This window comes from Pholcus phalangioides, unplaced genomic scaffold, assembly GCF_987345545.1.
Source record: "Pholcus phalangioides strain wild (caught in Gottingen) unplaced genomic scaffold, Ppha-v1.0 ptg000031l_1, whole genome shotgun sequence".
Taxonomy (NCBI): domain Eukaryota; kingdom Metazoa; phylum Arthropoda; class Arachnida; order Araneae; family Pholcidae; genus Pholcus; species Pholcus phalangioides.
This window is the reverse complement of record NW_028301621.1, coordinates 8,865,883-8,889,330: the sequence shown is the minus strand read 5'-3', so window position 1 is coordinate 8,889,330 and position 23,448 is coordinate 8,865,883. Positions and strand designations below refer to the sequence as shown.

The 23,448-nt window shown below is 34.2% G+C and overlaps 1 protein-coding gene across 7 annotated transcripts in view; it reads right to left on the bottom strand.

Annotated features, from left to right (window-relative positions):
- Positions 1–8,285, bottom strand: part of l(1)G0196 (inositol hexakisphosphate and diphosphoinositol-pentakisphosphate kinase) — a 53,430-nt gene extending 45,145 nt beyond the window's left edge. For 3 of the 7 annotated variants that reach the window (XM_089253004.1, XM_089253008.1, XM_089253010.1), the window contains exons 1-4: positions 8,265–8,285; positions 7,127–7,188; positions 5,435–5,570; positions 2,694–2,815 (exon numbers count right to left, since the gene is read on the bottom strand). In XM_089253004.1, the coding sequence (XP_089109130.1) occupies positions 2,694–2,815; positions 5,435–5,477 (165 nt within the window). In that variant the 5' untranslated portion in view covers positions 5,478–5,570; positions 7,127–7,188; positions 8,265–8,285. The other 4 variants (XM_089253009.1, XM_089253007.1, XM_089253006.1 and 1 more) reach the window with 4 other exon arrangements.
- Between the last annotated feature and the right edge of the window lie 15,163 nt (positions 8,286–23,448).

The window sequence follows — 23,448 nt, the reverse complement described above, 5'->3', positions numbered from 1 at the left end:
AACTTCTAGAGGGAAATATAAATACATTTTTTTTTCTCTACATTTGTCAAGGCTAGAGAGATTAAAAAATTAAATTTTAATCCCCTTAACTTACTACAGGCCTTGGCTGCTTCAACAATCTTATTTCTTTTTAAAACTCCACAGATTACCAGTTTTGGACTACAAGTCTGGTTTTGATTTCAAGATTGTGGTAATTTTTATGTGAGATAAATGTTTCAAGATACTAGAAGAATGGAACATATCAAAAGACACGGTTGCCGAAACACAAAGGGTTGGGTGTTTGATGAATATTTTCGGTTATGACTTCCATATGCTTGGTTTCATTTTCTCTTTTATCATTTTTATGATAAATGAAAATATTCCTCTCATTTATTCATCCAGTCCTATCCACTAATCCACAGTCCAGTCCATTGCAGATGTCTCCTGTGCCTTTAACAGTATTCTTCATAGCTTGTCTCGACCCAATAATTTTGTTTCTATCATTTGCAAGAGTTAAGACTTGCAGTGATTTTTGAAATGTCATACTAAATTTTACTACTCCTAGTAAGTAATAACTTTTTCGAGGGGGAACACGGAACAACAGGCGCACACAAAATGTATTTGTCTTGGTTCTCTTTCTGTAAAAATTGCCTAGTCAGAGCTGAGATTTTTAAATTACGTATTTCTCTTTTCTTCAAACTATTGATTCAGTGAATAGTAGATTTTATAAAATGGGATCTTCAATCAGCTATCTCTAGCTTTGTATAATGAAGTAACAAGTTCCACAGTAAATTTATGCATGCATGGATAATTAATGCAATTTTCTGCAATTTGGCTTCTGTTGTTATTATATATAATGACATTTAAGTCATCTGAAAATCATGAGCATAAGCATTACCATTTTGGGTCATAAGTTAAGACTGGGGGGATTATAGAAAATATAAAATATTGAGCAAAACTTTCAGCACTCAAAAATGGCACACGCAAATTGACTTTTCTGAAGGAAAAGCCAAAAAAAAAACATGCTTAATTATTAAAAAAATTTGTGAAAATACCATTGGTAAAAATGCAAGAGCGGCTGTAAGGATTTACGGGACTGGATTGCAATATAAAACAAGGGTAGCTAGTTTACAAAATTCTGAAAAAGAAAAAAATATAATTTGATGATGAGGGAATGAATGCAAGCTAAAAAAAAATGCAGAAAAATCATGGTTATTAAAAGAATTTCAATGGGAAGGACAAGACATTCAAGCAGTGTTGTGAAAATGGCTAAGCCAAGCATGAATATGGGAAGCATAGCAATTTGAAGTGCTTGGGATCATTAACATTTTTTCGAAATTCCAAAATTTTTTTAAATTGCAACTATGCGGTCGCCCCACCATAGCCACAGTGGTGGTCGGTTGAAGTTGGGTTTCTGTGGTTCCCAACTTCGAGCCAAGATTCCCGTTAAAAAGTCTCGCCACAGAGAGCAAACAGGCCTACAAACAGTACAAATAGTCAGTCACTTCACTTCTGAGATATAGATGGCAGCACTGAAAAATCATACACAACACTAGATACGCACTCAGACTGTTAGGTACACACACTTACAATTCCGGCACAACTCACTAGGTAGTAAATTACCTATAGCAATAGACCTGAGTTGTGCTCGGTTTGAAAAAAAAAAAACTATGCGGTGATTGGCCTGTTTCTTTTCCTTCAACACAAAAAAATTCTAATTAAGCTTTTTTTTCCTTTATTGTCAAGGTGTAACTTTCACATTCATATGTTAGGAAAGGGTTATCAGGTCACATTTTTAATTTTCATATCTTAGGTTTTCATTTAGCTAGGTGGAATTTTTTTGAAGTTCTGTCTAGTGTCTCCTACATTTGGCGCCATGACTAGAGAGAACACGTTTCATTGAAAAACAGGAAAAAAACATTTTTATTTTAAAAAGTTGAGATGGTAGAAAATATGCCGGAAAAAACATCCCACGGAATGCGGGCCATATGGCAATCCAGGTTGCAGCCTAGGTTACCCTTGGCTGAAGGCCCTCACCCCAATCTGCATTTTTTTTTTTTTTTCTGTCTCTTTCCTGTAGGCCTATCTGTAACATGTGGATTAACACTTATAGTACACTAACACTTTACAGTGATGTTTGGCTGCACGTTTCTACGTAAAAAATGATTTTTTGCATGCCTCATCTACAATACACATGTACTATTGGAAACTGTTTGAAATTGTTTGTCCAGTGGACTATCCATGCAACTGCCGACTTTAGAAACGTGGTTGCCCAAAGTGTCTGTTTTTTAGGAATGCTGTGTAAAAACAAAACCTCTTATATGGATAAAAAGTTATAGGCTTTAAATTTTTCAATCAGTGAAATGTGAAGTCGTTGACAAGAAAAAGAAAGGAGAAGTCTTTTTTTTCGAAGGGGTAATTTTTTTTGAGAATACTTAACATATCTGTATGAGAAGAAAAGAGCACGTCAAGTTTTAAAACAATTTAACAAGCAAATTTGAATTGTCTATCACATATCTTTCTAATTATTTTACAGGAAATGTTACGATATGAAACTCATCCACTTCTACATCAACGAGTTATTAGTTTGTTGTTGGATTTAGTTGGTTTCATGCAACTAAAATTTTATTAACGGTTTTGTTTTTAAATTTAAATAAAAGAAACCTAATTTTAGAATAAAATAATAACTGCATGAAAAAATATAAAAGCATCACCTTTCCAATCTTATGAGTTAAATTGCATTCATCTTCGCCAATATAAAAGAATGGTCTTGACTGCTTAAGCCCCTGGTATCCTTGTTCAAGTTCAGTATAAGACATTGAGGAGCTTTGTATACCTAAAAATGCAAAAAACATAATAAATAAATACATTTTTGTACAACTCGAGAAAATCTCACACATATGTTTAAATATGACCAGCATCCCTGAATGGAATTATCATGATAATTTCGGGACAAATACTTTATTTCTAGTTTCACCATTATAACTGATTTGGGGAAGTATACAAGTCATTCCAAAAAAAAAACCATGTACTTTCCAATTTTTTGAAATGAAAAATTCAAAGTTGAATTTTCAAAATAAAATTGATCTCGAATTATAGCCAGTAACTTAATAATAATTTTATATTTCGTAAATATTTTTCAATTTTATTTCGTAATAATATTTTATTTTTTTTAGGTTTTATGACTGAAAGTCATGGATTTTGTACCTGTTATGAAAAGAAATATCACTAAAAAATAAATACAGTCAATGCTCGATATAACAAACCCCCCCCCCTGGCAAAAATGGATGCTATATTGAGAATGTTGTTATATCAAGAGTAGAACATATGATAGTCGTTATATGAAAAAGTTTGGGACTTATCCTACTGGTCGTTGTAATGGAATGGTCGCTATAATGTGAGGTCATTATAACAAGCGCCAACTGTATTATTAGTTCTGCTGTTTTTATCCTTATGATAAAAAATCAACTTACTTCTTACACATATGTGGGAGTAAAAAGGCAGTTTAAAAACTTTTTTGACGGCTTTTCATGAGTTTTTTGAAACAGCATACAGACAAGTTTCTTTTTTACATATACAGTAAAACCTGTCTTCAATGGAATCACAAGGGACAGAGTTTTTTTTTTTTGTTGAACGTTTGTTTCCACTTAATAAAGATTCAATTGATGTAATGCATAAAATTATGTAACTATCTCGTGTATGACTGAAATGATACTAATAAATAATTAGTCAATAATTACTAAATAATGCATTTAGGTTTTGGCAGTATCTGTACAAAATTGTGACCTACACTGTTTTTCTCCTAAAATAACGATATTTACGTTCTTTATAACTTTCTCAAAATATTTTAATTAGGGTGTCAGTATCTGTCGTGTCAAGGTGTTTGCACATTATCATCTGTGTTTATATAATCCACAGTGTCACGACTGTAACTAGGATTTTTGTGAGGGAAAAAGAAACATGATTTTGCCACCCCACCATATCTGATGGAAAAAAAATCATAATCATCGTAAAATTCAATTATTTTATAATAGTGTTTTTGTTTCCACACCCTAAATTTTTCTGCCAGTGCAGTTGCCCTATTTGTCTCTCTCCAATGTAACAACTAGCCATTCTTGTGCCTTGTGCAAGAATTTGCATTTAGGCCCATTCTGCCACCCCTCCAAGTGGGCCCTGTGTGAGTGCAACTGTCTAGTTATGGCACTGCCTCTCTAATTAATTCTGGCCCTGCTCAGCTTTGCAATCACGGAATGCATACAGCTTGCATACGATTTTGTAAGTCTTGCATATCATTTTGAAATCCAACACTTACACTGATTTCTCTTGTGGAAAAACCTGCTTTTTGAAAGATTTTGTCACAATTTCAGAGAACAACTGCTTTACTGTAGTGAAGTTTAAGAAATAATGTTGTTATCGGGAAACAAGAATTCATGTTTTGCGACAATTGTATGTTTTGTTGATAAATTCATAGATAACAAGATTACACATGACAATGCCCATTAAATTTTTTAGCCAGTATATATTATATATTTTAAACAATCAATTGTTTTTATTGTTTTTCAAACAATCAATGATATTGCAACGGTTAATTTTCAAGCTTGATTTGCATTTTATTATTTACCATAATGGATAAATGTAATGAATTTTATGATGAATAATCAGAAGTACCAAATGATTGTGAAAGTGTAGAAGACGAATGTGAATAAAGTGACGATTCCGATAAAGAAGTATTCCAATCAAAACACAGGAAGATCTTAGTAGAAACAATGATTACTTTTTACGTCAGTTTTGAAGGTCATAACAGCACAATGAACACATTTTTTCTCGTTACTAAGTCACACCGCTTATGAAGTCATTTTTTTATCTGATCCACAGGGATGACTTTCTCAGAGGTCTGACTGTAGCATGTCAAGACATGTGGGGTAAGGAGCAAACCTGACATAACAATTCTGATAAGCACCATTACACATAGGAAGTTGTTTCACTAATTACCAATACTAAAAAACAATACTGATACTACTTATGTGGTCGATACAATACTGATACTACTACTACTGCTGAAAATTTCAATAAAATAAAATTGTTATTAAAATAATTATTAATTAATTAAAAATATTTGTCACAGTTTTACTATACATACATTCAAATATTTTTACATCACTAAAATATCCCATTTTATAGGAAAGGCTTATCGCAAATGACCCAATGGGGAATGTGTTAATAGGCCTACTCAATGCACTTGAATTCTGCAAGAAGCTTTTTTTAAGAACTTGGGCAGCATTTTTTGATCTCCAATAGATTTTTTCATCCATTCCTGCTGCAAAGTTGCATAAAATCTTCTATATTTTACAGCTTATAGTAAGATTAATAAAAAAACATTTAAGAAATAAATTTTCAAATAAAAATAGAATTCAATGAAATAGTAACTAGAATTTTTCTATTTAAAAGCAAATACCTTCAACTTTTGGGTAAGAGAAAATATAATTCAACAAACCCATCAAAAACAATCAACGTGTCAAACAATCTCTACAAAACTGTAGATCTAGTAAATACTCTCTCCGCTTTCCAGAGACAGATCACATGATCAATGCCTAAGCAAAATGAAAAAATTCACATAATTATTTAATGATTAACACGGCAATATTTCTAAAATTTAATCATGATAACATCAAGTACCAAGTACAGTGAAAGTCTGTTATAGCGACAGTTCATAATCACAAGGAAGATTGTCGTAATAACAGACATCTCGTTATAAGGAAATTTCTTTCTTTTATTTTGCTCTGTCAGCTAATATAATAGCTCTTGCATTAAAACAATTTTTAGATCATTTCGTTTCAATATTAATAAATGAACAGAACTCTAGTCATGAAATTTCTTTTTGGTCTCGCAGCAGTTGAATCCCTGGGACATTTTTGCATGGAATTTCACACAATCAAAGCAATTTAGTAGATCAACTGAACATTTAAAATTCTTTATTATATCACTTCAATTTCAGTATTTTCATTCGTCAAAAAATTTCCATCCAGTCATAAGTATTTTTAGCACATTTTTCAGTCATTTGAGCACTACTTCAAACTGTAAGTTTGGGTCCCGTGGTCTCTTGGTAACACTGGGAGAGACAAATGCCTAATAAAATCATTACATCACACACTCGTAGGAATAACACCACAACTTAAAAAATCTGAAATTGCATAATAAAAATATACTTCACTTTTCAAATACAAAAGGCTGTTAACGAGAACAAAACTTTCGCTGCTTAACTGCCAGTTTTATAGCTACAGGAATGTGGACATTACTGAATTGCAAAGAAAAAAATTCAGTTTTAAATACAGGGTGAATTAACTCAAGTGTCTGTGTGCAAAATATTCCGCGTGTATATTGGGGAAGCTTAAAAATAGGAAGGGTTGAAAAATTTGACTTTTCTATGTCCATTTTTTTTTACTCAAAGTAATTTTTCGGAGGAGTATGTGCAATGATGAGTCATCGTATTCAATTCTTGAAGAGATGGAAAAACTGGCATTTTTGAGCATTTTTACATGCGAATGCCAGCCTCCTAATTTTCAACTTGCCTTTTTTTTTGTATCTTTAACATTACATATTTGATATTCACTCGTTACAGCAAGATTGCCGCTATAAGCCGCACTCGTTAAATCGGACTAGGCCTATAGATGAAGTTGTAGGCAGCCATAAGTTAGATATAGAAACTTTCAACATACAAAGTTTAGACGGACTTCTTAATTATTAAAAACGATCAAATAAAATAAACACGTTACATTTTTGATTATTCACAAATAATCTTAGCGTAGATTGTAACTTTTTTAAACATCGATCCCCCCCCAAAACACTGACCTACATCAGCGATGGTAAAGAAACAATTATAATGAAAAGTAAGTGGAGAAAAATAATTTCTTATTTGTTCTTGTGACCTTCATCGCCACTGACGCCACGTGAATGATGTTGCTATATTTGGTTCTACTCATCGAGCAAATAATAATAAAAAAAAGTCACCCCTCATAATTCATGTTTCTTTCCTCCACGCTCTTATAAATAGACCGGCCCGAAAAATTAATTAATAACTATTAATATGTTAACATGAATTAATAACTTTCCATTGATTTTGATGGACATTTATTTAAAATTTTCTTACATGAATCAAACTACATTTCAAATTTCATAGAAAATTCGATAGACGAAACGTCATTTATTTACCTTCTTCTTCTTCTTCTTCAATTATACAGGGCTTTATGCCTTCGGGCCATCCCCTGTTAGAGAAAGAAACATTCCACAAAAGCATAGAAAATGTTATAAAATATACTAACGAAAGAGCTGTCATCAATCACAGAACACATGGGAATTCCAGCAATTTCCATTCTTCCCTCTTCTTCAGAAGGGTATGAAAAAAAAAAAAAAAAACCAGACGAAACAAACGCAGATGGAGATGTTATATGAGATGGAGAAGAAGTCTTCAGGCTTAGGGGACGATGCTAAGCCGCTTTAGAATGATATGATGACATGGAGTCCCTGGATGAGTGTGTGGTAACAAAAATGAAACCAAACAACCAAGACAGAAAAGGACAAAAACCAAACGAGAGAAAGAAAAGGGGGAGAGAAAAAAAATAATAAAAACTCACGAAAAACGTTGACTAAGGGTAACGAACCTCTCAAAGCTACAGATAATGTTCTCAGGTCTGCCTGAACAGAACTCGGACCAACACCTAACTGGTGGAGAAAGAGAATTAAAAGTTGAGAACCGAACCTGGGAGAACCCAATACAAGAAAACAAAAAATGAGATGAAGTTTCAGGAATCTTGCATTGTGGACAGAGAGGGTTAGCCATTTTCCTGATACGATGTAGGTATTCGTTCAAGGGAGCTCTATTGCAAATGAGTTTGTAAAATAAACATTCCAACCTTCTGTTCGAAAACAAAGGGGAGAAGTTCTGGCAGCAGTTATAGAAGAAGCTAAACTCAGGAATAGATAAGAAAAGAGCATTGCGAATATTTTCCTTGAAGTAGCGATAGTAAATCGAACGAATGTCCTCCACATAAAGGCTAGAAGGTAGAAGATCAACAGTAGAAGAAGCTACAGTACGAACATGATTGTCAATGGTTTCATTAATGGTAATGCCCGAATGACTTGGGACCCAAATTAGTGATATGCTGTTAACCAAAGAACTAGTATGAACCAGTTGAGCATACAGGAGATGAGTCACCGTAGATGAATGAATAGAGAAATTGTCGAGAGCCATGATGACTGATTTGGAATCCGTAAATACATTTATTTACCAATATGCAAAAGACTTTTTTTATGTTTGTAAACAAAGTTTTTGGACTTCTTGGATGACGACAATCTATTCGCCCACTTGAAAAAAAAAATTGATTTCCAGAAAATGTATCTTGAAAGGGTGAATATAGGGATTACCGTAATTTTCCTTAATTTTGGCCATTCCAACATTTTTTTTAAATTCAAATGTTTTAAAATCAAAATGCTGGCTATTTCTCGTTCTTTCAATACCGAAGCTTTTGCTGCCATCTATTCACAAATTTAAGAACTTTGATGATGGATATCACAAACAAAAAACTAGGATCTGTGCTGGTACCTATTGTTTAAAATGCAAAAAAAAAACTATCAACTCTAGTACTATTTTTAATCCATAGATGGCAAAAAATTCACGATTTTTTTCCCCCTTTGGTTAAGGTACTGAGCTATAAGATTTTATATAAGGCACTGATTTAGTGCTTTAAGGCTGTCTGAAAATTTCGATATGTCAACAAACATGGCAGCCTAAAGCCGGGTTTTCCTAGGAATAGGTTTCTTGCACCACGTGAACCGAATTAGACTATTTCGCGCCGACAGAAACGTGTTACATAATCACGCTACGCGTTTGTATTTTCCTAGCAAAGCGCATCAGATCAGGGCGGCTATATAAAGTATATGGCTTTGGCATCCATAGCCGGTAGGACCAAAGAGAATATCGGCAAAACCGCGGCGCACGACGCATTTGACTCCTCTAGAAGGAGTCAGCCAATAACGCCCAACGTAAAGTGCTGTCGTGAGCCGTATTGCGCTCTGTAGGAAAACAGTCATGCTGCTTTTCTTACTGGTGAGTGGGCGGCGTGTCGCGCTGGGTGAATCACGTTGCGCGTGGCACAGGAAACCTGCTCCTAGGAAAACCCGGCTTTAGCTTTGTTTATAAGAAGCAAAGCTGAATGAAGAATTTAGTTTGTTATACGTGAGCTTCGTCATCACCACAAAAGGCACTTCTGATTTTGAAAGTAGATAGCAACACCAACAATATTTTTAAAAATGAATGTCTTATGCGGGTCACCCGTCTTATGCAGTGGTTCTCAACCGGGGGCCATATGGCTTCCTTGTGGTATGGTGAAAACCATATTAGGCCCCGGGCTGTAGCTCTGTCAGTCCCGCTCTTGTGAGGGGCGTCATGCACATAAGTGACCCCACCTTATGATATTTTGTATAGTACAATTAATTTTGAAAATAAGTAGAAAATATGTAGGCTGTTTATTTCCAGCTAAAGTATGGGACTACCATAGCATCACTTTGCCTAAGGAGGGGGCCCCATGGTATTGAGACGGTCCTGATAGAACTCGGACTAGCCGGGAGATCAATAAATTCTAGGTTAGTTTGGAGGCCAATTTTCTTTGCAAAATTTTCGTTCAGTATAAATTCACTGAAAAAAAAATCATTTCAATGGGTGTGGGTCATAATCCCGACAGACGAAATCCCGACAAGTCACAATCCCGACAGACGAAATCCCGACAGGTCAAAATCCCGACAGGGTCGAAATCCCGACAAGTCAAAATCCCGACACGGTCAGAATCCCGACAGGGTCGAAATCCCGACAGGTCAAAATCCCGACAAGTCGAAATCCCGACAGGGTCAAATTCCCGACACGGTCAAAATCCCGACACGGTCGAATTTAAAAATTCAATTTCGCCGTATAAGCCGTACTTCGCGATTTCTGTCGGGATTTGAATTTCTCGCGGCGAGGGGCGTTGGGGCGCCGATGAGAATGATAAATTGCGATGAAATAAATTTTTCAAATTTTAATTTCGCCGTATAAGCCGCACTTCGCGATTTCTGTCGGGATTTGAATTTCTTACGGCAAGGGGCGTTGGGGTGACGATGAGAATGATAAATTGCGATGAAATAAATTTTTCAAATTTTAATTTCGCCGTATAAGCCGCACTTCGCGATTTCTGTCGGGATTTGAATTTCTTGCGGCAAGGGGCGTTGGGGTGACGATGAGAATGATAAATTGCGATGAAATAAATTTTTTAAATTTTAATTTCGCCGTATAAGCCGCACTTCGCGATTTCTGTCGGGATTTGACTTTCTCGCGATTAAGGGCGTTGGGGCGACGATGAGAATGATGAATTGCTATCAAATAAATTTTCAAACTTTAATTTCGCCGTATAAGCCGCACTTCGCGATTTCTGTCGGGATTTCCGTTTGTCGCTGCAAGTGGTTTGTGGCGCATACCATGATCAATGGAGATCAATAATTTGGAAATTCATTTACTTTTCCAACTTGGCGAAAAGCAAAGGATTCAGGGTTGCCTTTTTCTGGCATTTATCGATTTTTCTATCCTCCACAAACACTGCTGTTCCTTATTATTTTCTTTGAGAATTTTTCGAAATTCTTTCTCGCTCAAGTTTCAAATAGACTTAAAATGTCAAATGATATTGCACAAAGTTAGACCGTTTCATGAAGATCTTAATTTAAAATTTTCAAGGTTTTCGAAAGCAATGTAATAGTAGAGAAATATTTTTATTCATATGTATAAAATTACATGTCTTGACAGCTTAATTCACTGATTCATCGCCGAGCCGCAACCATTGAAGGTCAGGCCCGTATCTAGAAATTCCATTCGGGGGGGGGGGGGACAAGGTGGTCAAATAATATATTTGGCCATGTTTTACCTTATTTCAATCATTTTCTCTCATTTCGAAGGGACCGGATCCCCAATTCCCCCCTTCTCACTACGAAGCTATAAACATAAAATTCTGTCAATAGTTTTATTTTATACTGTTGAGACTGCCAAAAAAATTTCTTAAAATTCTATCTCTAAGTTGGTCTTAAGGCTTTGAAGAGAGTATGCAAATTGTGTGGTAGTGTAGTTGCATACAGGGTGTCCTTTAAGAGTTAGTACGGCCATTGTCTTCTCAACCATCCGTGGTAGAGATGATTTCAGTTTGAAAAAATGCTCAAAAGGCGTTCAAAAATTACCCTGTACCAGTTTTGAGAGTGAAAACAGTGTGTAACAAAATAAAAAATATAAATTTTTAAAACTTCTAATTATAAAGTGACTGCACCGTATCTCCTGAGACCAACAAAAAAAATCTAAGTTGACAAGTACAATGTTCGCCGAGATATTTGAATTCAAAATTCGAAGGAAAGGTGGAAAGGACAGCATAAATTTGGGGAAGGAGCGTTGTCGATTAGTTTTTGCTGTCTTTTCATAACTTTTCTCCAGTTTTCGAATTCAAATATCTTAGCGAATATTGCACTGAGAAACATGCAATTTTTCTGTTGGCATCAGGAGAGACAATGCAACAACTTTCAAATTGGAAGTTAAAGGACGGGAAATCAAAGAAAAATTTAGATTTTTTTGTTTTGAGCCACACACACTGTATTTTCCGAGGATGATATCACTTTCCGCTATCTATACGAAGGTTTCAACGGTTGGCTGATGCGAGATGAAGTTAGGAAGGAAAAATTCACCTGTGCTCTTGCTAGGAATCAAACCCACGTTCTCGAGCTTTCTGGGTGAGCCCACTAGACTACAAAGGCAAAGAATATCAATTTTTCCTTGGAACTTGTGTGCGATGAACGGTCGGACCTAACTCAGGCCTCTGGAATCACGAAGTGCGGCTTATACGGCGAAATTAAAATTTGAAAATTTATTTGATCGCAATTTATCATTCTCATCGGCGCCCCAACGCCCCTCGTCGCGAGAAATTCAAATCCCGACAGAAATCGCGAAGTGCGGCTTATACGGCGAAATTGAAATTTTAAAATTTATTTGATAGCAATTTATCATTCTCATCGTCACCCCAACGCCCCTTGCCGCAAGAAATTCAAATCCCGACAGAAATCACGAAGTGCGGCTTATACGGCGAAATTGAAATTTGAAAATTTATTTGATAGCAATTTATCATTCTCATCGTCACCCCAACGCCCCTTGCCGCAAGAAATTCAAATCCCCACAGAAATCGCGAAGTGCGGCTTATACGGCGAAATTAAAATTTGAAAATTTATTTGATAGCAATTTATCATTCTCATCGTCACCCCAGCGCCCTTCATCGCGAGAAATTCAAATCCCGACAGAAATCGCGAAGTGCGGCTTATACGGCGAAATTAAAATTTGAAAAATTTATTTGATCACAATTTATCATTCTCATCGGCGCCCGCACGCCCCTCACCGCGAGAAATTCAAATCCCGACAGAAATCACGAAGTGCGGCTTATACGGCGAAATTGAATTTTTAAATTGGACAGTGTCGGGATTTTGACCGTGTCGGGATTTCGACCCTGTCGGGATTCTGACCGTGTCGGGATTTTGACTTGTCGGGATTTCGACCGTGTCGGGATTTTGACCTGTCGGGATTTTGACCTGTCGGGATTTCGACCCTGTCGGGATTTTGACCTGTCGGGATTTCGTCTGTCGGGATTGTGACTTGTCGGGATTTCGTCTGTCGGGATTGTGAACGGAACCCCATTTCAATACGTATAAAGTGTCTTGCTTCTAAATGAGTTGAAAACTCTGGGTAAGACAGGGGAGCCACGAGAAAAAAATATGGTTCAAAGGGGGCCACGGGTAAAAAAAGGTTAAGAAACACTGTCTTAAAGTATTCTAGAGAATTTTAAATTAATTTTGATTCCCTTATATAAAATTGTTACTTCCTAGATACAATATTGTTACGATCTGTAGGCGATAGATGGCGCGATTTGTTCGATGGCTCTCAGAAATATGGAAACCAGTTGATGCCGGTTTCGGTTTATCGGAGAGGGATGCTATTGATGAGAACATTCCAGAAAGTCCCGCCCCTCCAGACATTGGTTCAACCCCTCCGTACGGTGGCGCTGCCGACTAGGAAACTGTAAAATAGAATTTTGTGGAATGTTCTTTTTCTCGAAGTTTCTCCGGGGTTATAAATAGTCTGGCGCTCACAAAATGGCAGGCTAGACCAAAGCTGCATTAAGAGTGCTGCAGCTTACAAGCGGCTTTGGGCTAGACAGACTCGAATAGAGAGATTCGATGAGCAGTCAGTTGTGGTAGCTCTCTGATTAGCTTGTAAATACGTGAAAATTGCTGTTCTGTAAATAAATCTGTGTTTGTCCGTCGAACCACTTCTTGTTTTGCAACCTCGAAGTCTTGTGGAAAATTATTCGGAACAATTTATTGTCAGAAGTGAGATAATTCAAGATTTGCATGAAGACGAGAGGGATGGACATAGACGAGATGCGAGAACAGCTGAAACAACTGATGTCTTTGATGGGCCAGATGAAATCAAGCATCGAAGCCATGAAGTTAGAGGCCATGAAGGCAGCCGTGACAGATGTCACCACCTCCATTGCTGCCGTCAGAGAGCTGAAAGATCTGAAGTGCGCCAAAAACGATCGTGGGACCGAGAAAAACAAGTCGTTGGAAACTCCACGAAAAAGGCTACCTGCGGAGCGTATGCTCAGTTGCAGCTACCGGTACGGAAGATGCGCCATGCCGGGTGTACCACGTCTCACAGATGCACGGGGTCCACAAGAGAGGCGAGATCGATGGACTGCCGTGTAGGATGGTCATCGACACCGGAGCCAACGCGAGCATCGTCAGGACGGACCTGGTTCGGAAATTCCAGCAACAACTTCTCTACGTACCACCATCGTTGACGCTGGAGACAGTCACTGGCGAGAAAATGACTGTGCGTGGAAAATTGGAAGGCTCAGTGAAGTTCGCCACGGTCACCTATAGACACACCGTCTTCGTTTCAGACATAAGGGATCCGTGCATCATCGGAGCGGACTTCTTGAGGAAACACGGATTTTCCTTGGACATGAGGAATGACCAGTTGCACACGCCGAAGGAACGTATCGCCCTACTTGGATGTGGTCGTAACGAAGTACCTCCAAGGAAGGTGATAGGCATTCCAGAGGCGGAAAAAGAGTGCATCGCCGACGCAAAGAAGACCAATGGCAGGACCGGAACTGTTCTCTCACGAGGGTCAGATGGCATGAAGAGGACGATCCAGGTAGAGAAAAAGCACGTGGAGATCAAACGTGTTCATATCAGAAAGGTGTGTGTATTGTGCTAAATGTCAAAAAGCAAAAAAGGGCAGTTGTGTTGCTATGGATTTTTTAGCTATTATAGCTAAAAGTTTATGAATATATACGAATAAAGATGAGTGTACTGCTATCCAGTTTTCAAGTTAACAGTGAATGTGATGTTGGAATGAATATATTTTTGGAATATTGTGTTTGTCAGAAAAGGAAAAATTAACCAAACTCAACATTGATGTTTCTTACATTGAATATCCAAAGTATAAGAGCAAATTTTGACAGTCTGGTGGTATTTCTTAGGCCTAAGTGAAGAATTATTTAATTACTATATTGACAATCTTGAAGGAATAATAGATTACTATTGCTATATAAACAGTAGAACATACAATAGAACCAGGGGAGTAATAATGTATATAAATAAAAATATCAATACAAAAGAAAAATGTTAAATTTTTAACTGCTGAAGAATTACGTATATACCTCCCTGATTATGACATTGATTTATTACTCTTATACCGTTCGCATTCTTTTTCCATCTCACAATTAAATAAAATTAAATATAAAAAAAAATTAAATATTGATAAATAGAACAAAATTTTCAGAAATTGAAGCAAAATACTTTAATAGTGGGTGATATTGATATAAATTTACATGGAGATGATAACGAAACTTCTCAATATCTTAACATAATGGCAATAAATGGACTGGTCCCCCTTCACAAAAATATAACAAGAGAAACAAATAACAATAAAACATGTTTAGACCATGTATTCTATAGATCAAAAATAAATTCAATAGAAAAATTCACAGTGTATAAAACTCAGATAACAGATCACTATCCAGTATTAGGATACATAAACTTTATACAAAAGAAAATAGAAGAAAATGAAAAAACAAACATAAAAATAATAAATTATGATAAATTTGAAAAATTCATTGAAAATATAAATTTTGTTAGTGTCCTAGAAAAAAGATGTATACAAAATAAATACAAACGATTCGTGGATATCATGCAATCAAACTCTAATCTATGGATGAAACAAGTCAAGATGAAACCCAAAAAAAGTAAAAAAAACTGGATCACAAAAGAAATAATAAATAAAATATATCATAAGGAAAAATTGTACAAAAAATACAAAAAGTACCCAAATATTATGTCATACGAGCAAGAGTACAAAGAATACAATAAGGAACTGAAAAAGTATATTAGAAAAATAAAACAGGAATATATCAGAGATACTTTTACGAAATGCGAGAATAACAAAAAAATGCAATGGAAATGTATAAATCAGAATATACTTAATAAAAGTGCAAAGCAAAATATACTCCCTATCTGTGATAACCATAACGATTTAGCGAAGAAATTTAACGAAGACTTTGTTACAAGAAACTTGGAAGAAATAGAATTAAACACAGTCTGTAATTGTGAAGATGACCAAACAATGACTAATTCTAACAATTCTATGTACTTCTTTGAAATTAACGATTATGACATTGATAAGATTATGTCTGAATTGAAGACTAATAAAGCAAGTGGATATGACCAAATATACCCTAAGATGATGAAAATAATTGCCCATTATCACGTGGATGTAATAAAAAACTTAATTAACTCATCTATAATGGAAGGAGTCTTTTATAGTGATTTAAAGTATGGCATAGTACACCCCATTTATAAATCAGGAGAGACAAATAACTTACTTAACTCTAGACCCATATCAATTCTTCCAGTATTTTCAAAAGTAATAGAAAAGTGCATAAAAAAACAGCTCGTAGATTTTCTTAATTATCAGCATTATTTAGCTCCTAACCAATATGGGTTTCAGAAAAGTAAGAATACAGAAATGGCCATCTTAGAGCTGTGCAATTACTCAATTACCGGGTGCAACTGCAATAAATTTTCTATAACGATATTTCTGGATTTAAAAAGAGCTTTTGACTATGTAGATTTAGAGACACTCACAGAAAAGTTGTCATCAGCTGGTATACGTGGAAACATATTGAGCTGGTTTAAATCATACTATTCTAATAGGAAACAATCAGTTAAAATAGGTGAAGAAATGAATACATTCTTAGAAGTAAAAAAAGGTGTCCCCCAGGGATCTGTGCTTGGCCCGATATTGTTTCTCATTTACATAAATGATATATTCAAACTCAACATAAATGGTAAATTAATCTCATTCGCAGACGATACAGTACATACAGTACTGTATGTTGAAGACACTGAAATTACAAATTTAATAAAAAAAAGTTGAAGAGGACCTATTCAAAATCAGTACCTGGCTCAAGAAAAATAAACTAAAACTAAATATACAGAAAACTAAATACATATGCTTAAAAACAAGAAACATAAATAGTTTGGCAAATTTAAGTATAAAAATCCATGATCATTGTCCGTGTCAACATATTTTACAATGTAACTGTCACGAAATTGAAAGAGTATATGAATACAACTACCTAGGAATAATAATACAAGATGATTTAAAATGGAAATCACAGTGTGAAAAAATAATAAAAAAATTAAGAATATATGCAGCAATTCTGTATAGACTAAGAGAATCATAGGCAATAACTTTCTAAAAGATTTATTTTATGCTTGGATATATTCAATAGTAACATAGGAATCACTGCTTGGGGAGGTGCATATCAAACAGATATACAAAAACTAGATAATATATATAACAAGATAAGATCCCAAATAACAAGCACCACAATAAACACCAACAAAATAGAATGCCATAAGCTAACTATAAGACAAAACTATGTTTATAGACTAATAAAATTTTCATTCTTAAACAAGAATTGGTTAGAAATGAAACAAAATAGAACATCATCTAGATTAAATAACATATATAAAGTGCAGAAAACAAAAACAAATAAAATGTTATTTCAAAAGAGTTATAGATACACCGCTCCAAAAATAATGAATCTATACCATACAATCAATCATACAAATAATGACATAAGATCTAATAACAATATATTCACATTTTCTATGAATACCAGTCTAGAATCTATATTACAACAATAATACAACTACATGATACAATCCATCTGTATGTAAAATTTCTTTGTTACATAAATACAAACAAAAATAATGCTTTATATTGAACAATTGTAAACCAACCTAAACCATAATAGGCTGTTGCTAAGAAAAATAATCCATGGAAAAACCCTTGTAGACCTACTGGAAGGACAGACATGCCCCTTGAGGTCAAAAGTGTATGTTGAATGTGTTTATGTATATGTTTGTATGTTATGATAATAATAAAAAAAAAGAAGGTCAAAGCTGGGGGGGGGGGGGGTTGTTTCAATTTACGAGAATAAATGTTAATGAAGTGAACTCTTTAAGACTAGCAACACATTCTTGTTAGAACAATATTGACCTTTGTTGAAAAGTCAACATTCAGAAGTCTATAAATAGTCGACATATTGTTGTGCCACTCTTTGAACTTTGAAGTTAACTCGTTCAAGTAACCAAAAAGTAATGTAAGAATTTACCATCATTTGCAAAAAGACAAAGGAATTGCTTTCTAGATCAAATTACTTTTTTTCCCCCTCATTCGAATGATTAGTCATCAAATTAGTGAATTTTCGTGCTTAGTCTTCTTCAGGTCCTTTCCAAGATGGTTTCTCAACACACTCGAGGTAGTGAAAAAATTGGTTCTAAATTTCACTGCAATTAAGAACGGCACACATAAAAAGTGAAATTTTGCTTTATTATGGATCATTTCTTATTGTTCTTTTCACTTTGGACCCAATCATTTCAATATATCTATGAAAATTTGTGAAAAAAAGAAAAAAATATATTGCTATCTGAGTTATATTTATTCCATTGGGAGATTTTCAAACATCTTACAAATGTGTTTCTCGACCTTTTAGCATTTGGGACCCTACTTCTTTGGAACCAGTTTTAATTGGGCTGCCTTCGTTCCCTATATTTCATCTTTGTGAAACCAAGTCATCTGCATTGAAGGCAAAATTTAAATCTGAACGAAACATAGAAATGGAACTGGGAACGTTAGATTAACATCATCTTATGAAAACTTTGCTCAACGAGACAAACTTGAAAAAGTTAGTTCATGAATTTTAAATAACCGATTGATAAATGTACATTTAGTTCGCAGGTATCTATGAGTGTAACATTTTATTTTATTATTGAAATTATTTCTTTTTTATTTTGGATTTCTGTTTCAATTTGTTTTTGGATTTCTATATTGTCAGCCTTTTCAATTTTGTGGCCTTTATAATCTTTTCACATCAACCCTACATTTATTATACTGAACAACAAAGAAAGTTTCTACATCTAGAAACAGAAAGTCATTTCTTATTTAATTTGGTGTGCTAAACACTCATAAAAAAAAACTGGATTAGCTCTGAAATTGCACATTTAACTCCTTCATGTACAGGCTTTTGGCAACAAATTTGGATGATCTGCATTTGAAGTATGAGCAGGATGAGACTTGTTTACACGATTTTAGCTCATTGCTGCTGAGGGTATAGCTGTACTCGCTTCGGCAGTACATATTCTGAAATTGGAATGAGACAGAAATATAGGCGATACTAAAAAAAACTGGTTTCCTTGTTTTTTGGGGAAAAGATCAGTGTACTGTGGATTTAATTTGAACCCTCATTTTCTCCCTTTCTCACTCTCCTCTATTTTTTTTCTTTCTCTCTCTCACTTACAAATTTATAGTGAAAATATACTTTATATTTTTCATATATATCACTGAAACTGGGAAAAATCACTGAACTGGAATATAGAAAGAACGGGAAAGGAAAAATAAACTTTTCTTCATAGGATTACAATAAAGCTATGTGATGATGGGAAAAAAGGAGAGAGAGAGAGTGTTTGAATGAATTACTTCCATGTGCATTAGGAAGAGATATCTTGTCCCTGATTGAGTTAATTAGAAAACAAAATATGTGTACAGAAAAAACAACACAAATATATAGAAACTTTACCAGTATATTCAGGCACAATATTGATATGCATAAAAATACATTACAAATGACACAATAAAAATACATAGAAATGTAAATGTATTATAGCATAATAGTTCATTCTTGCGCTTGTACTGGTCATAAGGATCATCTCTTACAATTGTCCAACAGTAGTCAGCCAACATCGAGATTGACCATTTTCCTTTGTAACATTGTTCTACGGTACTTATCATCATACAATAACGCTTATTAAACACTTTTAACTGTTAACAGGGCAATATCTCAAATGCAAAAGCCAATAAAAACTTTTTATGAGTGATATTCGTGTTCAGCAGATCAAAATTGTTGGAAATTGTGTTGTGTTTTTAAGTCAGATAGAATTTAATTGTTTTCCTGTGTTATTTCATGCGTCCCATCTCAAAATCAAGATTAATGGTTTGGATTTTCCATCTCAATGATTCAGCTTATAACTTATTTTTGCGAATGCCAAAGCTTAATATTCCCTTTCCAAACTTATTTGACAAAATGCAATTGAATGGTGTTTGATGGTTTGTTTATATTTTTTGCTCATAATTTTCATTTCTTTATCAAATCAAAACATTTTTTTTCTCTTAAATTTCATGTCATTGAGGGTTTTCATTGTAAGAAAAAGTTAAATATATTCCTTTAATTGACGTGCTTTAACCTTTGAGGTTTCTGTACTGATGTGAATTTTTTTCTTCTTTCCACAGAAGGCCAACGAGATCAACGAGTAAGATTCCAGTCAACCACATGGAGATGTGTTCAAAGAATCCAGACCATGTCGGTGGATACACTCTGGCTCTTGCAACCTTTGCCAGAGTCGAGTCCAGTTTATTTCTTCCAAGGTTTAGAACAAATAATACTTCTATTGCTTAAAGCCCAGTGAATGAATAATATTTCTGCCTTCCTTCCTTTGCAAATACTGCCTAGCTTCACACTATATAACCTCAGCCAGAATCGCAAATGACAAAAGGGTTTAGCTTCCATGAGTTGAAATAAGAAATCATTATTATTACTATTATAATCTGCCTGGTGTAGAATCGCATATTCAAAAGATACAGAAATGATCATGACTGCATGTTTTCTCAAAGTTGGTGCTGTTGCTTAAGGGGGAAAAATAGAATTTTAAACAATATTATGTACCTTTGGTCTAAACCTTACCGGGAGATCTCAGAGTAATTTTTAATGGTTGTAAATCCTCTGGTTATGCATGCTATTCCCGTGTTCCCCAGGGGCCGATTTTGGGTCCCTTACTTTTTATTTTATTTATAAATGATTTATCTGATTGTAGTATTGATACTAAATGCTTAATGTTTGCTGATGATGTAAAAATTTTTCATGTTATTAATAATGATGACGCTGCTAAATTACAAGAATCTATGGTGTGTAAATAAGTTTTATTTAAATATTGATGTGTAAATGTATTACCTATAATAGGAGGCATTCTCCACTTATATATGATTACAGTATTGATGGCCAATTACTTCTAAGGGTTGATTGTGTGAAGGATTTAGGTATATTTCACAGTTCTTTTTCATTTAACCAACATATTAATTATATTGTGTCTAAAGCATCCAGAAGTCTTGGTTTTATAATTCGTAATAGTAAGCTTTTTCACAATGTTGAAACTATTTTGTTATTTTTCAATTCCTATGTTCGATCTGTTTTGGAATACTGTAGCATAATTTGGAATCCACATTGCTTATTTAATATAGTTAAAATTGAACGTGTTCAAAACAGGTTTTTACATTATGTATATTTTAAGAAACATCAGTCATATAATCACTACTTACCAAATGAAATACTTTGCTCACCATTCAATTATGATTCACTTGAAACTTGCCGTCTCAGGGCCCTTACTAGTTTTTTTGTAAAAATTCACTTTGATATTGATGCAACTGATATTCTAAATCGTATTATTTTTTACTGCCCACGAATCAATCTTAGATGCCATAATCTTTTTTATGTTCCCCCATATCATTCTTATGTTTTGAAAAAGTCCCCATTGTACCGATTTCTCAGATGCAGTAATACTGATGTATATTTCTAAACTTTTAACATAGTATTTGTATATACATATGTTTTTATCTTTATCTTGTATTCATTTATGCAAGCTGTAACTGGGCTTTTGCCTGTAGTTTGTATTTTTAAATAAATAAATCAGCATTATCTGTAATTGTTTTTTTCCCTTCTATCTTTTGTCCTTGCAAATGGAATTCATTGGAGAGGTCATTGTCGCACAAGTTCTTGAAGTTCCGATTGTGAAGAGAGAAAAAAGTTTTGTTTTACTTAAATATGAGCCTCAAGACTCAAAGTAATTTGTTGTTTGAATATTTCAAAGAGCTTGTCAAAACGCATGGTCACAATCAAGCCAGTTGGCGGGAATCAATTTGGTGGCAGTCAATTCATTCACTGTGTTTAGGATACTTTTTTTCACGCTGTTAGTAAATCATTTTTTTTTGTTCTGTCATGAGTCAAATATTTTATATTATATATACACTTATATTTATTAGAATCTAGGACTGTATTATTTAATATAAACTAGTTGGGGTTGTTGTAAATGGCTTACATCCTACCAGGGACAGAGCCTGGACTACGACTGGCCTTTCAGTTGGGGTTGTTGGATCATGTGATGTGAAATGACAGTTCCTATGGCTCAAAATTGTTAAAGCTTTCTCTCCCACACTCCCCTCCTTGTTTTATTATAAAAGATTTGTTTTTGATACATTATACATGGCTTTCTTTTGTCTCATTGATGTATTAGAAGTGCATTTTGTCTGGCACGAAATCGACAATTAAATTTTTGATAATTCTACTTTTCTTTTTTTTTAAATTGTACCAATCGGTTATTTTATCAATTATAGCAAATTATTATGCAGCAATAACTAACGAAATGATCACATGAAAAATGTAATAATTAATACAAACAGCTCGAATTTGTGATATTCGGGTAACTCACACATGGTGCAATATTTTTTTCTTTCCAAATAACTGTAAATTAATAAGAAAATTTATGTAGCAATACAATATTTAATTATATGCATTGAAACACGTCATCATTAAAAATCTTTTCAAGAATCATGTTTGTGGTTCAATTTTTGTAGAGATAAGCTGTTTCGAAAATAAAATTTCATCTATAACTTATATATTTGTGGATGTTAATTTATTAACATAAACGCACAAGATGCCGCGTAATATCTATTAAATGAATTAACTCATTTTCACAGCTGCCTGTCAAATGTGAAAAGCAGCAGGCTTCTGAAAAAAAAAGTTAACAGGCATTCTACTCTATATGGTTTATGTATATTGAGAAATACTGCCTCACTAAATATTTCAAAATCCTTCAACTCACTTTTGACAATTTAAGTGTTGTCAATACGTGTTATATTCAAAGAAAATACAAATATCATGTTCAGAGAAATTTTCTCTGAATCTTGCACATACGGCAACACGAATTGTCAAAAGCGAGTTGAAATATTTAGTGAGGCAGTATTTCTCAACATGCCTAACGTTTTTTTTTTCAGAAGCCTGCTGCTTTTCACATTTGACAGGCAGCTGTGAATAAGTTGATTCATTTAACAGATATTGCTCAACATTTTGTGCATTTAGAGTGAAATTCTCAAATTACCACAAAAGAACTTATTTTAAAAATCTTTTCAAACTTGGGGGATTGAAAACAGCTATTTTTTATGGTATCTTAGAAGATTTCAGTTAGTTTTGTGCTTTAATTGGTAATTTTACCTAATTTAGCGACGTCCCATATTCGCAAACAAAATTTTGCATATTTTTCTCGAGAAAATATAGTTATCCTATCTAGTTTTAAATGAAAAATATGTGGAATCAATATTTATAGTTATAATTATATAACTCATAAGTTGATAAATTAATTTTTCAGTAAAAAATAATAGGAACAGGAGGTGGTTGCATTGAAAACAATGGGCCATTTTTGTGGAAAAGTCAGGATGGTCAAAAAATACAGGTCATATTTGTCATGTTGAACTTTTTTTTTGCGGAATCTATTTCATGCCACCAGCAATTTGCAGCTTCATTTCCCGTGATTGGTGACTTTTTTGGTCATTTTAGCAATGCTTAATTTTGGAAGTATGCTTATTATAATGGCGGATTCCCATATTTGGGATCCCAATTTTCCATATTTTTCTCGAGAAAATATAATCACTTAATAGGGAGTACAAATTTTAAATGAGAGAAA